Source organism: Sminthopsis crassicaudata, chromosome 2 (assembly GCF_048593235.1).
Source record: "Sminthopsis crassicaudata isolate SCR6 chromosome 2, ASM4859323v1, whole genome shotgun sequence".
In the NCBI taxonomy this organism is placed as follows: Eukaryota; Metazoa; Chordata; class Mammalia; order Dasyuromorphia; family Dasyuridae; genus Sminthopsis; species Sminthopsis crassicaudata.
The window spans coordinates 37,233,984-37,250,947 of record NC_133618.1 but is presented as its reverse complement, the minus strand read 5'-3'; the positions used below and the strand labels follow the sequence as shown (position 1 = coordinate 37,250,947).

Sequence of the window (16,964 nt, the reverse complement as noted above, 5' to 3'; positions counted from 1 at the left end):
CATCAGAAATAGCTGCGCATGAATCGGCTATTTATTTTGGAAATATTATAAAATCACTTCTCAGTGTCTGGTTTTACAAAACTCTCTCTCCCCGCTGCTTTGGGGCAGGGACTACCTGGGTTAGCCTCGAAGTAGGCGCTTAATCAAAATCAGTTTAAGCCCTGATGATTTAAAGTCATCCGTGCGCCTGCGCGCCATCCCGGAGACTACGTTTCCCAGAAGCCAGGAGAGGACTCCCGGGTCCGACGGATGCCAGCAAGGGCCATCTACTTCTACTCAGGCTCACTTGGGGACACGTCTATTTCCATCCTTTTCCGCTTAGCTTCCAGAGGTGGGAGAGGGAGAAATAGATCCCGCGGGTCCTGGGTTCCAATTCCGCCACCGAGGCTACCTGGCTGCGTGGCCCGAGCTAGACCCTTGAGCGTTACTTTTTTCTTCGTCTGTTAAAAGGGGCGCACCATGCAGAGCCTGCATTGGTTACGCACCAACTGAGTGCCAGCCAGGAACACGTAAGTGCCTGCAGGCAATAAGCGTTGGTGGAGCGCCCGTGGAAAAAGGCAGATCGAGGGCCCGGCCTCTAGTGTCTGTGTACTGGGGGGACATAGCTGTGGCACCTCTCTGAGGTAAGGCATGGCTGAAAAAGCCGAGGCGCCGGGGGAGGGGGGTGGTTGGAGGCAGCGGGGATGTGGTTTCAGAGGGCCACTTTGACCGTTTTGTTGTGAGCTAGAAAGATAATAGCCAACCCTTTATAAAGACCTTAAAAGGTGGGAGTTCAGATTTACGGTCCTGGTGTGCAGATTAATAGTGGGATAAAGGGGAGGGTGAGAGGAGGGAGGGATCCCTGGGTGGGGGAGGGGAAGGAAAGGGCAAGCCAGGAAAGGAACTGGGAGGAGGAGACTTTCAGCAACTTTGTAACAAGGATCCGGTTAGAGTTTATTAGAAAACCACGAGGGAGGCCCTGAAACCGAGTGATTCCCTCAGGAGAGAAATGTACCTCATGTGTCAGCTCTGCGGGCGTTGTTTTAGATGCGTGTGTTTGTCTGTGTAAATGCGGGAGGACATGGGAGGTACGTGTGTGATTGTGTGGGAGAGACGAGGTGTCAGAATGTAGCAGTTCCCGAGAAGCTCTAGGGCTGACGGGTCTGGCCGGTGTCACCGACGGTGCTGCCTGCGGGAGAACCATCTGTTGTCTGGGAGCCCCGTGGCTTCAGTTCAATGAAGGGAAGTACCCCACCGTGCCCTCCTCAGTTGTGCCTCTGAGCCCTAAAATGAGCAGATCAGAGACCCCTTTCCTAGAAAATGACCTCCTTGCTTGTCTCATTGCTAAATTCCCTTGGAACTTTAGCAGCTTCAGCTGGCGTTTTATTTATAATAAACTTTTGCCCCTTTACTTTGAAGTCTAACAGAGTTTACAAATTCTTTCCCCATACCCGGGATTCGGTTTGAGGCCCCTGATATTGTTGGGGTATCTTGTGCCTCAACATGCGGATGTAGATGTGTGTGTGTGTGTGTGTGTGTGTGTGTGTGTGTGCGCGCTTGTAGGTGAATAAAAGTGTTTATAGATATATTTATGTGGGAGGTTCAGATAGATGTCTATGTATATACGTGTGTAGGTGTGCATGTGTACATATAGATACATGTATGTGTTGGGGTTAAATGTGTGTATACATGTAGATTATGTAAGTGTGTATATAGATATAAGTATGTAGGGAAAGGTACAAATGGCTATACGTGTTTATGCATGTAGGTGTATGTAAGTGTAGATAAAGATCTAGTGTGTTTTTTTGGTATATGAACATGTGTACATAAACATGTCTACTTAATTGTAGTTTCTTGGGGGAAGTGGACAAGATAAAAGGAGAAAAAAGAATAAAGTAAAAAGTGGACTGTAGGGAAGAACAGAATGAACAAGAATGTAATGACCTTGTTAGTACCCTGGACATCTTAGAATCAGCCAGAGTCAGGATAAGCAAAAGCCTTTATTCTTGGTCTTTTGGGGTTGAGCTCTGGGGATTAGAATAGGAATCTCCACACCTCCTTTCTCTCACTCCACCGCCAAAGAACGATCCTGCTTGTCCTACTCCACCCTCTCCACTCTCTCAAGCTTCTCTGTCTCCACCCCCAGATGTAGCCTGCAAAGACTATTTAGTCAGGGTCATCCTCTAAGCATATGTTAATAGCGTATTGCCCAATTGGTTATTAGCTTTAATTATCTAAGTGCATCTGCTCTGTTCCAGTCCTTTACACAAGAAAGCAAAGAAAACATGGACATTCATGAATGTCTTTTATTGTTCTATATGCTTTTTTGAAATGGAAATTTATTGTAACCTATTTTGAATCTTCACTAATATTCTTCTGGCCATGTCACAAATTTTTTCTATTTTCTTTCTTTTACCATTTTGTTTTCTTTTTTATATTGTATTTAGTTTAAAATTTTTTTTTTAAAAGACCTGAAATGTTTTGTAAAGCATTCAGTATGGTTATCTCATTTAATTCTCACAACAACCCTGAGAGGTAGATGGTATTGTTCATCTTTCCATTTTTCAGATGTGTTAAGAGGGAAGGAAATAAATATATGTAGAATACCTTTTATGTACCAGGAACTGTGCTAAGTATTTCTTAGAATATTATCTCATTTAATCTTCATAACAGCCCTAAGAAGTAGATGCTACTGTTATGTCCATTTTTGAGATAAACTAAAGCAAAATATCTAGGAGCTATGGTTATCTTTATGTTACAGTTGGAAAAACTGAGGGATATAGGTACTGAGTGACTTGTCCAGGGCCATACAACCAATTCATTCATGATTCTGAACATGAAAGGAGTTAGCCCGAGTGATGATCCTTTCTAAACTTAGATACAGCTGACTGATCGTCAGTGCTCTGTATCAAGGAACCTTGCCAGCCTCCAGGATTCAGCTAATCATGTGTATCCATTTAAAAAGAGGAAATAAAACTTTGTTCTTGGAAAAGATACAAATGAATAATGGGAAAGTCCTATCCACCTGGAGAGGCTTCTGGGATAATCTCCAGCTGTCATCCCTCAAGGCCTGGCCTGGCTAAGTTCAGAATCAGATCAGCAACAGGTCTTGAGGTTTTGATGAAAAAAATTCTGAGGTTTTGTCCTAGGTCACAGAGAAATGATGATCTGTGCCTGGAGGGTGATGAACCTCCCCAACCAATGAAATGGGTTAAGTTTGAAAAAATGTATTTATATGTATGTGGGTACCTACATCCTTACTGATCTCTTATGATCCTAGAATACTTAACTTTGAGATCTGGAGAGGAGCTTTGTTGTGGAGTTGTGTCACTTGTATCAAGCTTGCTCTTAGCAAAGTGCTGGAGTTCTTTCCAGCTCATCATATAGATGAGGAAGCTGAGGCAAAAAGGGTTTGAGTGACTTGCTCAAGGTCATCTAGCTATTGTGTTTATATTGTGCTACCTACCTGCCTTCAAAAGGAACATATAATTTTTCCAAGTCCAGCCCTCTTCTTTCCTAGGCTAGGAAAGGTAATATGATTTGACCAGGCTCACAGGGCTAGTACAATGGCAGATCCTAATAAGACAGGACTTGGAACCCCTTCTTCTAGACTTTCTACTATTCTCTCTGTGTATTCTTTTTCTGTTTTTGTTTTTACTTTCTTTTTCTTTCTCTTTTCTCATTTTAATTATTCTCTTCTTTTTTACTTTTTTCTCTTTTCTGTCTCTCAAATGTATTTGTTATATTTGTGTGAGTATATATAACTACATATCTCAGTATAGTTAGTTTTTGTTTACTGACTTCTTCCTTCGATAATTAGTTCTTTTAGACACAGAAAGATTTGTATTTAGTATTTATTATTGTTGTGATGTCTTCAATTATGATAATTCTATTTTATTCAGTACTTGAAAAATGGGCATTTGTGTGTCCTGGTGCTCAGGTTTGAATGTGAGGTTTCTGAAGCTGACGTGTGATGTCACTGCACTTTTTGGTAAAATCTGCAGAGTCTGCATTCTTGCTCTGCTGGTAGTGACTGTTGGTACTAGTAGCAGGTCAGCCCTGAGAAGCAGAAGTGTATTCTAAGGTATTCTGCCATCTTTCTAGGGAGACGAGACTTGGGAAAGTGAGAATCTCAAAGAAAACACTGAAGAAGGAATGATTTTGGAGGACCATGGCCTTTAAAAGAAAGGTAAAAATACAGACATGTATAGGGAGAGAAGAACAAATCTTGCCTGGCTTAATTTGTCTTCTGAGAATCCCTCTTGCATCACAGTCCTTCTGTGACAAGTCCCAAACATGTCCAAAAGAAACCTCACCTTCCCCCACAACCTCCCACGTGGTATTTCTCCAGACTTCCTGTTTCTTTGCAGAGCAGTGACTCTTCCAGTCACTTTATTCTCAATCTTGGAATCATCCCCACCTCCTTTGGCACATTCTTTGTCCAAGTCTTCTTGCTTCTGCCTGCATAGTATTTTTCCCTTTCATTTTTTAAAATGTAATTTTACTTTTCTCCATTTATATATGAAAACAATTTTTAATAGTTGTTGGCTTTTAAGTTTTGAGTTTCACATTTTACACTTCCCTCCCTGCCTTCCTGAGATAAGAGATACATCTATACACACAAACACACACATTATACATGTTTAGTTATGTATAGCATTATGCTATATTATATATTAAGTCATTTTGTGGAAGAAAACTGATAAAAGGAAGGAAAGAAGAGGCCAGAAAACAAGTGAAAGATAATATTTTGGGTCTGTATTCATATATCATTTTTTCTATGGAGTTGGATAGCATTTTTCATCAATATTGTCTTGCTAAGAATAGGTTAAATCATTCACCTTCGAGCATCATACTGTGCTGCTGTTACTGTGTACAATCTTCTGGTTCTGCTCACTTCACTTTTCACAATTCATGTGAGTTTTCCAGGTTTCTCTGAAATCATCTTGCTCCTCATTTCTCAGAGTTCAGTAGTATTCCATGACAGTCATGTCCCACAACAAGTTCAACCATTTATATTGTAACACATGTAAAATGTATGGGATTGCCTGTCATCAGGGGGAGGGAGTGGAGGGAGGGGAAGGATAATTTGGAAAAAATGAATACAAGGGATAATGTTATAAAAAAAAAAATTGCTCATGCATATATACTGTGAAAAAAATTCTAAAAAAAAAAACCAAGTTCAACCATTCCCCAATTGATGGGCATCCTCTCAATTTCTAATTTATTTTCCAGAATGGCTAGAACAATTTGCAACTTTTCTAGTAGTATATTAGTGTGCCTGACTTCCCCTGACTTTTTTTTTTCAACTCGGGGACTACGGTTTGCATGACTACAATTGTGTAACCTATATGAAATTGCTTTCCTTCTCAGTGAGGAGGGAATTTGGAATTCAAAAAAAAAGTTTAATGAATATTTAAAATTGCCTTTGTTTGGAAAAAAAATTTAATTTTCATCTTTTATCATCACTTAAAAGTTGTAGACTGCTTCTTGGTCTGATATATTTCCTCCCATCCCTATATATCTCAGATAACAAGCTTTTATTAGCAATATTTGGTGTATTGAGTTCTGTCTGTTGGGAATAGAGCGAGATAAGGTGAAGAACTTATAAGAATATATGAATTCTTTTTCTGTATTTTATTTTCATTATTTCTGTGTTTCCCCTATGACTTATATAATATGTGCAGGCTCGTATTTACTTGAGCCTTGGCCAGCTATAACCATATTTACTTAACCTGAGTTCATGACATTTATCAGTATTTGACATTTATCAATATTCAGTCTATTGGCTGGACCACTATCTGCTTCATTAAGCCTGAAGGCCTGATTTTCTGTTTTCTAGAAATCAGGAGATTTTGGGGAAACAGAAACCTTCCATTCCAATCTGTCCAAATAGCAACAACCAATTAGATGCCTCCCCCTCCCCTTCTCAATGCTCTCTTGTAATATAATTTCTTTTACAATAGCAATGTATATTTACTACTTTTTTAGCCCTCCTACTGCAAGCTTTCTCTTTATCTCCAGATGAAATGGCTCATCCTCTGGAGGTTTTCAATAAACAACTTTTCTGCCTTCTACTGAGTGATCTCTGAGTAGTCATTTTGGGTAAGGGTCTTCTACATCCCTCACATGCCTATTCATTACCTTGAAAAATAATTATATAACTAACAAAACAGTAAGAACCCATTAAGAAAAATCTTTGGTAATAGGTTATATTTAATTACTTTTGCAAAATCTAGAAAGGGTAGGTCTGGAAAAGCCCCTCTTTAATGTAATCAAAAGTACTTATCTAAAGATATGACCTTGTTTTATCTATATTGGCAAAATACCAGAAAACTTTCCCTATAAATATGAAGATATAGCAAGGATATTCTGCTCTCCACACCACTGTTTGACATAGTTTTCTAAATGCTAAGTATAGGAATAAGGGAAGAAAGAAAAGGTACAAATAGATTGGCAAAGAAGAAAAACAGTATTTTTACTTGTAGACAATGTGCAAATTTCTGTAGAAAACCCCAGAGAATCAGCATGGAAAATTAAGTCATTAATAACTTTGTCAAACAACAGGATATGAAATAAATTCACAAAAATCACTGTTACTTCTTTACAGATTTAGAAAAACAGTAGTTGGATCCAACTTTGAAAAGAGAAAGTTCATTCAAAATAATTTTAGATTTCTAAAGCCTTTGGGAATTCACCTGTGAAGATCTTGAAGACCTCCCATGACACAATAGTGTCGAGTTACATACCTTGGACTATGAGTGAGCAAAACATTAGGAGTTGGAATGCTCGGCCATGGGTCAGACACAAGTGGTCCCGAGGACCCTTTGGAGGGGCTTCTCGCCCTGAGCACATCTCGTGTTTCTTCTGAGTGAATCCAGCTCTGCTTCCCTGGTGGAACACGGGCCTTGTGTGAGGGCACACCGTGCTGGGCGGTCCTGGGCCAGTGTCTCCCTTGTCAAACACTCGGTTCTAAAGTTCTTTGCAGATCCATTGAGGGTACCCTTGCCTTACTGACCACCTTGTGAGCACATGTTGTCGTGTGTGAGTTCTCCATAAGAGGATTCCTTTTGGCGAGCACACACTTGGCATTCCAGCAAAGTGGCCAGTCCCAAAGTTGTGCCCTCTGCAGCAGAGCTGGAACACTGGGCAGCTCCTTGGGAAAGGCCCTCGGGGTCCAGTCTCTCATCTCCCAGTGTTCTTCAGAATCTTCCTAAGGCAGTTCAAAGGGATGTGATTCAGGCCCCTGGCATGGAATAAGTCTTAGGGGAATCGGTTGAGGAATGATTGACCATGTGCTGGTCTACAACAGCAGTGCAGTATAAAAATCTGGTGTCTGAGGAACCTGGAGTTCATCAGCAGGGACTGAGGCAGAGAAATCAAAAGAGGGGGAGCACAAATGACAGGACAGCAACATTAAGTCTGATGTAGAGGCTGTGCTTAATGGCCCAAGTCATCTCTGCTACAAGGGGGGCTGAGGCGGGTGGATTGCTGGACCCCAGAAGCCAGGAGCTGTAGTTGGGCTAGTACCGAATCAGGCGTCCAACCCAAGTATGGTACTGGGCTCAGCCCTGGCCTCTGCCCCCAAAGCCTGCCTAAAGACAGGCCCACTGGCTCAGCCAGAAATAGGGCAGTCAAAGATTCCCTGATAATCAGCAGTGGGATCAAGTTGTTATGGGCCAGAACTTGAAACAAGGTGCTAGTAAGTGGAATTGAGGAGACAATGGTTAAATCTAGTTTAGCATTGATTTAATCCTACAACAAATAATGGTTTCCTGGTGATATAATGATTGGTGTATACTCAGTGTGGGGCATATAAGGAGGAGCTGTCAGGGCCAGGAAGGACAAGCCCACTAGAAGCTCTTGGAGGAGAAGACAGATTCATTCCATCTTCCGTCTTTGTTCTGGCTGGAGACTGAAGCTGGCTGAGGCAAAGGATTAGTGGCAGGAGCTCTTGGAACCAAGGAGAGAGATAGGCCTCTAAGAAAGCCCAAGGAAGGAGACAAGACTTGGAAAGAAACGATAAAGGATTTGGACTTTAACTCCTGGCTGTATAAGGGGTGATTACACTGAACTGAAATGAAGGCTGCCTCCAGAAGCCTCCCAAGAAACCTGCTCCCAGAGAAGATTACATTTTTTAGAGAAGAATCTTACATCAAGTCTATGAGCAGCTTGTATTTCCAGCCTGGTGAGATGGGGAGATCTAATCTCCAAACAGTTTGAGAGGGGAAACCCTTTAGGGTTTCTGACAAGAACCAAAACAATTGCGTGGAAACTCGCTGAGCCATCAAAACCCAGAAGTGAGGTGGTATTAGACTGCAGAAGTCTTGAATTCTTATGAGAGGATTTGGATATTACTCTAGAGAAGTTAAATGATGAGTTCTCTTTCCGGACAGTGTATCCTTTCTCTACTACATCTTTCAAATCAGTAAATATTTTGAAATAATCTACTGTGCACCAGACACTGTGCTAAGCACTGGGGATATAAAATAGGCACAAGACAGTCCCTGCCCTCCAGGACCTTCTGTTCTAGTGGGAGGAAAATGGGAGTAGCTTTGTCTCCTCTTGGCGCTAATCCACAAACCTTTTGATGCTGCACCTTGGGTTTTCATCTTTCCCTCTTCCCTCATTCTTTGAACTCTTGAATCTGGGAAATAATCCTTCTGTCCATTCATAGCTGAGTTCAGAGCTCCCATCACACCTTTACTTTATTTCCTGCCCCTCTTCCACCTCAGATTTCAACAATCAAATTTACTCAATCTGTTCTCTCAAAGGATCACACTTTAGTCCTCACTGGACTCATCTCAATGATTCTCCTTATTCTTGGAAGTCTTGGAAATCATTTGCCTTTTTCTTGTTCATTTTTGATTATTATTTTTTTCTTGTAAGTAAACCCTTGGAGAAAAAACAAAGATGCTTTTCTGTTGTGTTAACGGGGGAAAAGAGATTGTGTAGTAGCTACTAGTGCTGAACACTATTTTCATGTCCTTTGCACAGCACAGTGATTAGGTAGAAATAGGGTGCTCCTTATTTGTGAACTCCTGGGCCATGGAAGGTCAGAGGACTTGTCAGATTTCTTTGTAAAACTTTTGCATACCACCAGAAGCATATGTGTGTACCTACTTCTTGTTTTTCTCACTTTCATTTCTTTTTGATTCCTGAAGGAGTATATGATAATGCCTCTTATAAGTTTTTCTTTTCATTTTCTCTTTCGCTAATTAGTGGTTGCAAATATTTTTAAAGTGTTTACTTACCAGTTGTATTTCCTCTTATGTGAATTCTGTTCATTCCCTCTGGCCTTTCTCCTTTGAATATCTTTTTGACTTTATAGGTTTGTATGAATTCCATATGAATTTTGTAGTTGAACCTTTTAGCTATCTTGTTTTTTGCCAAATCGTTTCCTTAATTCTTTTGCACTTGTTGGTATCAAATTGTTGCTTTTCTTTTTTCTTTTAATTAAAACTTTTTATTTTTGAAATATATATATATATATATATAATAATTTTCAACATTCACCCATACAAAATCTTGTATTCTAAATGTTTTCACTTCCTTTACCCTACCTCCTCCCCAGATGGCAAGTAATCCAATATATGTTAAACATATGGACTATATAATAAATGTATACATATATGTATATATTGCATAAAATTCACTGACATAAAAATATAAGTATGTATATGTATATGTATATGCATATGTATATAAATGTAGACATACATATGCTATGTAGAGGTATATAGATATGACCCCAAGTTTCAGAAAGAACACAGACCACCTTGAATAAATGTAAGCATCAAAAGAAAAAAAAAAAAAACCTATGGACTAATTATTGCTTTTCATATGATACAATGAATATCTGATTTACTTGCCAGAGAAAGATGATTGCCAGAGGCAATATCAGATTATAGTTATATGTTCATTTATAAAATTTTGCAAAAAAGGATGATAGACACTTATGAGCAGTATCATCTCTTAAGTCCCTCCCCCCAAAAAAAAGTCATGGAAGCATAATCAGTTTAAAGTAGGCTTGATAAAACATACAACAGGTGTATTTTTTGGATGAAAATTGGAGAATAATGGAAAAGATTTCTGAAAATTGTTATATCACTTATGTTTCACCATCAGACAGTTAGAACTACACTCTAACCCCAAAGTGGGATGCTGGAAATAGCACTGAAAATGATAAAGCTGGAAAAAACAGCCATCTTGAACCAAGTTTACATGGAAGCAGTTTGTCAGGAAAATACAAAGCTATAAGGGTTTTTAAGGCTTGATAAAAATAAAGAGAAAGTTCCATAAAGATAAGAAAATATTCATGCCTTAATATATTTTTAAAAAACATGCCTGAGAGAACATCAATGTTTACTGATCTGTATTGTTCCTTTCTTATCATTACAGACCTTTTTGAGAACCATCTTTTTATAGGTTGAAGGAGTCTTCAGTATGGGTATTTGCAGGAAACAAATTGACTCACACTATTATTATTCAACGAAGAGACATGTTTCCTATTTCATAGTTAACTGAAAAATATAGGAAATATAAGATCACAATGTAATTATTGTTGATTAACCAAAAAACCCTACCAGTTTTCATTCAGTAAATTGGGGCATTACAATTCCTTTTACAATAAGGGTTGCATACATCAAAATCATTCAAGATTGATATAGCATTAAAAATAACATTGTCCAGTGATGCTCTGATGCTAAATATCCTTTGGATATTTGACAGTGCTCTTTGGCACTATGATAGAGTCCAAGAAACTAGATGTTGACCAAATATGAACACTGAAATAGGTTGATGATTTGGACATAAAGGGTGACACTATAAACTTAGGAGAACAAGGGATAGTCTATCTCTTAGATTTGTGGAGGAGGAAGGAATTTATAGACAAAGAAGAACTAGAGAACTATGAAATGTAGAGTGGATGATTTTGATTCTATTAAAAACTTTTCGTGCAAACAAAACTATTGCAGCCAAGATTGGAAGGGAAGCAGTAAAGTGGGGAAAATATTTTATGTGTAATGTTTCTGGTAAAGGCCTCATTTCTAACATATGTAAAGAATTTCTCAAATTTATAAAAATATAAGCTGTTTCGCAATTGATAAATGTCCAAAGGACATGAATAAATTTTCAGACAAAGAAATTAAAGTCTTTTCTGATTATATGAAAAAATGCTCTAAATCATTATTGATTACAGAAATTCAAGTTAAAACAACTCTGAGGTAGTATTTCACACCTTTCAGATTGGCGAACATGAGAGGAAGTTAATGATAAATGTTGGAAGGTTGGAAAAACTGAACACTAATCTCATACTTTGTTGGTTGGAATTGTGAGCTGATCCATCCATTCTAGAGAATAGTTTATAACTGCCCAAAGGCTAAAACATTGATCATACTTTTAATCCAGCAGTGTCCCTACTGGGTCTATATCCCAAGAGATCATAATAAAATGGAAAATAAACCACATGCAAAAAAGCAGCACTTTTTGTAGTGACAAAGGAAAGCCTGGAAAGATTTATGTAAACTGATACAAAGTGAAGTGAATAAAACTCAGAGAGCATTGTAGACAGCAACAACAAGATTATATGATGACCAACTGTGATAGACTTGGTTCTTTACAGCAATGAGTGATTCAAGGCAGTAAATTTGTAATGAAAGGAGCCATCCACAGCTAGAGAAAGGACTATGAAGATTGAATGTGAATCAAAGCATAGTATTTTCACTTTTTTAATGGGTAGTTGTTTCCTTGTTTTTTTGTTTTGTTTTTGCACAGCGTGATAAAGGTAGAAATATATGTAGAAGAATTGCACATGTTTAACCTATATTGGATTACTCGCTGTTAACAATTGGGGGATGAAGAAAATTTGGAACACAAGGTTTTGCAAGGGTGAATGTTAAAAAATTTCTTTGCATGCATTTTGAAAAATAAAAAGCTGTTATTTAAAAAAAAAAAAAGGCAAATTTAAAAAACTAAAATTTATTTCATTTTTTGGCTACATTCTTAGATTCAAATGATTCCTCCTTTCCTTCCAACCCTACATTAATAGGTGGCTTCTAAAGTCTCTTTAACTTCTCAAGTTAAGATGCTATTATGTTTTAGAAATTCCTGACATTCCAAGATGTTGCTGTGGAATTCACCCAGGAGGAATGGAGCTATTTGGATCTTGGCCAGAAGGACATGTACAGAGACGTGATGCTGGAGAACTATGAGAACTTTCTCTTTCTGGGTAAGATTTTTTTTTTTAGTCTTTCTGTCAGCATTTATTTGTCTCCAAGTGAGTACCAGGAACTATGGTAGTCACAACGGAGAAAGATAAAAATTAGATAGGCTTTGCCCTCATGGAGCTTCTATACTATCAAAGTATGTCAGTATTTGTCAGTTTAAAACAAGTCTTTTCCAAAGGGCTAGCAGTAGCACCTAGGAAGATAAGGAAAAGCCTCATTCTAGAGATGGCTTTTCCTCCGCTAAGCTGTGTAGGTAATTAGGGTTACAAGAGTTGAAAGGCAAAGAGCAGCACATGGCAGAGTTGGGGAAGCATCCCCTGGTAACCTGCAGAGATGGCAGGGAGAGCATTACATGTGAGCCACTGCAAAGTCAGAGAATTCCATCTGTCTATGGCTGTGGGGGGCTGAGGAGCTTGGCTGAATTTGAATTTTCTGGACAGGGAGGGAGAGTCTCACAAATACTTTTACATAGAGATGCCCTCAGACCTTTAGGCAGTTTTTGAGCAGTTGTTGCTCTTCCCAGACAAACAGTCCTTCTTTGTCCAGCTGGAAATCAGCAGTTTCATTCTGCAGCCCTGCAGGCTCTCCTTTCCTCTCTCTGCTCAGCCAGGCTTCAGGCTCTCCATAGAGCCCCAGGGCAGAGGAGGAAAGACTTCTCCCAGCAGACTAGGAGTGGTTGAATGTGACCCCATCTGTCCTGTGTCTGCACCAAAGGCTCTGTCCCTTCCCTCACATTTGCTGAGGGAAACATCCTTCAGGGGTCATTGATGCTTCTCCACTGGCATTTCCAGATCTGCCCCTTTTCTGTAGAGAGAGACCAGGACTGAGTTCTGAGGAGTCTCTGTGTTCTCAGCACTTCCCACTTATTTCTCCTTGAGCAGGGCTTCCAGCACCTAAACCAACTGTGATTTCTTGGCTGGAGAGGCATGAAGCTCCCTGGCTATCAGGGGAAGAAGACCCCAGATGCATTTCTGAGGGTGAGTAATAACCAGGCAGCAGGGGTTGCAGTCCCCAAGTGCCAGCCCTGGACTGAAGGAGCCTTAGGATTCTGACTTCCAGTCTAACCTCAGACATTTCCCAGCAGTGAGACCCTGGAGAGGTCCCTTAACCCTGTGGGTCTCATCTGTGACATGATGTGGAGAAGGAAATGGCAAACTCCTCTGACATATGAATCTCTGCGCAGAAATCCCTCAGAGGGGCTTACAAAGGGTCAGATGCAGCTGAAAACCCCTGACCCAGAAATCTAGCCAGAGACAGGACTCACTGCCAGCAGGAGTTTGACTGGGACTTTAGAGTGAGTTACCTTGGAAATGTTGGGCCTGGAGCTCTCTTTCAAGATCCATAGGCCTGAGGAGAGGAGCTGTGATTGTCCTTCCTGTACTCCTCTTATAACCTCACCTTTTGTGTCAAGAAATGTTGTTCTAGCAAATCTGCCCTTGTATTTCTCTGTAGTCTCAGAGAAAGTTGTAATTCTTCTTGATGATGCTTAGCCTTCCCCCTATATGCTGGGTCCTCTTCTTTATTTCCATGACTGTTCAATGGTCTCAGCAGCTCTCAAGCTATGACTTTGACAGAAGGTAGCAACTTTCTGTAGGGCATTTCTTCATCATAACTTCAGTCACAATCTCTTATTCAGTTTTAGCAGAGATCAACTTGTAATCATCTGTGGTTTTACAATTGCCTTTCTTTCTAAAAATTGAAACATTTTTGAAGGCTTGGGCAGTTTAGCTCCCTCTTGATCATACCTTGTCCATGTCAGTCACCCTTCTTCCTAATGGAGGTAACTGAATCTAGAATTGAGCATAAAGTAGTTTTCTTTTCCCTGTAATATTGAGCAGTGGGTATTGACATTTTTTTTTGTTTGTTTGTTTCTTTCAGATTCCTCTGTTGAAAAAAGAGAGTGTGAAAACAAGGAGTCAACTCCAAAACAGTGTATTACCACCAGAGAGACATCCAGAGAGGGACTCATAAAGGATGATTTTTGGGGTGCTAAATTGGGAGAAGCTTGGAATTATGACACTGGATTAGAAAGTCAGATAAATAACCCAGAAAGACAACCCATGAAGCCGATAGTTAAGCGAAGCAAAACTTCATGTCACAGAATTTCCATGATGAAGAACCTTTGTAAGTTTAAAAAATACAAGAAGTTTTATAGTTACCACTCAGAACTGAATCATTACCATAGAGTGTGTTCTCAAGGAGAATCTCATAGAATTAATGCATGTAGCAAAAGCTCCTGCCTTAGTGTACATGAAGGATTTCATGCTGGCGTGAAATCTCCTAAATTTGGTGAATGTGGTAAGGCTTCCAGCTGCAATTCAGACCTAGCTGTTCATCAGAAAAACCTGGAGAAAAAACCTATAAAGCAACGAAATATAGGTAGACACACTTTTAGTCAGAGGAGATATATTTGTCAACAAAAGCAAATTCCTGATAAAGAGAAACTCTATAAATGTAATGAATGTGGTAAAACCTTCAGCGACAAGGGATCCCTTAATAGACATGAGAAAATTCATACCGGAGAAAAACCACATAAATGTAATGAATGTGGAAAATTCTTCAAACTTAAGAGAACCCTTAATGTACATAAGAAAATTCATACTGGAGTGAAACCCTATAAATGTAATGAATGTGACAAAGCCTTCAGGTCTAAGAAAGGACTTGAGGTACATGAGGCAAGTCATACTGGAGTGAAACCTTATAAATGTAATGCATGTGGGAATGCCTTCAGTTGTAAGCGTAGCCTTGAACTACATGAGGCAATTCATAGTGGGGAGAAGCCCTATAAATGTAATGAATGTGGAAGAGCCTTCATCCGGAATGATCACCTTAAAAGGCATAAGACAGTTCATACTGGAGAGAAACTATATAAATGTAATGAATGTGGAAAAGCCTTTAGCTGTAAAGAAGGAGTTTATGTACATAAGACAATTCATACTGGGCAGAAGCCATATAAATGTAATGAATGTGGAAAAGTCTTCAGGCAGAAGGGAGGCCTTAATTCACATAAGACAATTCATACTGGAGAGAAACCCTATAAGTGTAATGAATGTGAAAAAGCCTTCAGGGAGAAAGGAAGCCTTAATAGACATAAGATTATTCATACTGGAGAGAAACCTTTTAAATGTAATGAATGTGGAAGAGCCTTCAATTATAAGGGACATCTGAATAGACATAAGAAAACTCACACTGATGTGAACGTATAAATGTGATGAATATTGGAAAGCCTTCAGATGTATGGGAAACCTTAATTTATGTAAGAGAATTCATATTGAAGAGAAAACCTAAAAATCCAAGGAACGTGGAAAAACTTTTAAGTGGTAGAGAAACTAAAAGACATCAGTTCATACTGGAAGGAAATCCTTTGAATACACTGATGTTGAAGCAGAGTATAATGAAAACCCAAAGTTTGAATGTAATGAAAATGAGAAAACCTTGTACATCTCACTGAGACCAGTTCCAATGACCTTGTTATGACAAGAACCATCTACACCCAGAGAGTGGACTGTGGGAACTGAGTGTGGATGACAACATAGCACTTTCTCTCTATTGTTTTCTTGCATTTTGGGTTTTTTCTCATTTTTTTTTCCTTTTTGATCTGATTTTTCTTGTGCAGCAAGATTAGTTTATACACACACATGTACAAATGTTGGATTTAACATATTTTAACATATTTTGGATTACTTGACATCTAAGGGAGGGGGTGTGGGTTATGAGGGGAAAATTTAGAACACAAGATTTTGTAAGGGTCAATGTTGAAAAGTTACCTGTGCATATGTTTTGAAAATAAAAAGCTTTAATTAAAAAAAAAAAAAAAAGTACATCTCAAACTTAAGAAACATCAGATAATTCATACTGGAGAGAAATCGAGTAAAGAATGTGAGAAAGCTTTCAATCAGCAGGAACCCTCAATTGATCCAGTAGAATCTATACTGGATAGGAACTTTTTTCAGTGCTATTTATTTTATTTGAAAATATATTTTCATGGGTTCAAGCAGCTACAACAGATTATGAAGTTGCCTAGGATCTGGCAACATCAGTAATAAAGGATCAGAAGGCCTGGAATATCATATTCCTGAAGTTAAAGAATCTGGGGTTACAGACAAGAATTAACTACCCAGCTTGACTGAGCATATTCTTTTAGGGGGGGTGATGGAGCTTTAATAAAGTAAGACTTTCAATCATTTCTTTTGAAAAAGCCAAAACTAACAAAATTTAATCTACAATCACACGACTCAAGAGAAGCATGGAAAGGTAAGGAAGGGCAAAATATGTCTTATAAAGATTAAACTTTATTTCCCTAGATGGGAAAACAATATCTGTAATAACTGTTATTTGTCATTGGTACCTGCAGAGGGGGCAGCATATGAACTGAGGGTATGGTTGTAAATGGACTCTGATGTGATGACATCAAAGAAAAATATATTAAAGGGTGGGAAATGGTCTGTACTGGAAAAAGAGGGAAGTAATAGGATAATTAGATCACATGAAGAGGGGCAAAACATTACTAAAATTGAGGGAAAGAAGGAGGGGGATGAGCAGTGTCTGAAGCTTGATCTCATTAATTTTGGTCCTAAGAGGGAATCATTTAATCATTTAGTTGGGTATAGAAATTTATCTAACCCTCTAAAGAATTCGGAGGAGACAGGGAAATAAAAGGGAGAGGCAGGATAGAGGGGAGGGCAGAAACACTAGGAGAATAGGTAAGAAAAGGGGGGAAGGCTTGACAGAAGAAAAGGTAGGGGATATAGTGGGTAA

General features: G+C 39.1%; 1 protein-coding gene across 1 annotated transcript; it reads left to right on the top strand.

The window, feature by feature from the left end:
* Positions 1-230: 230 nt before the first annotated feature.
* LOC141554181 (uncharacterized) lies at positions 231-16,524 on the top strand. The gene is made up of 5 exons (XM_074285815.1): positions 231-623; positions 4,084-4,168; positions 12,082-12,208; positions 13,088-13,183; positions 14,085-16,524. The coding sequence occupies exons 2-5, from the start codon at positions 4,151-4,153 to the stop codon at positions 15,410-15,412; spliced, it is 1,569 nt and encodes a 522-aa protein (XP_074141916.1). The 5' UTR covers positions 231-623; positions 4,084-4,150; the 3' UTR covers positions 15,413-16,524.
* The last annotated feature ends 440 nt before the right edge of the window (positions 16,525-16,964 follow it).

Coding starts and splice junctions, on each gene's coding strand:
- LOC141554181 (XM_074285815.1), top strand. Junction 12,209..13,087: donor TGAGAACTTTCTCTTTCTGG/GTAAGATTTTTT, acceptor CTCCTTGAGCAG/GGCTTCCAGCACCTAAACCA. Junction 13,184..14,084: donor CCCCAGATGCATTTCTGAGG/GTGAGTAATAAC, acceptor TGTTTCTTTCAG/ATTCCTCTGTTGAAAAAAGA.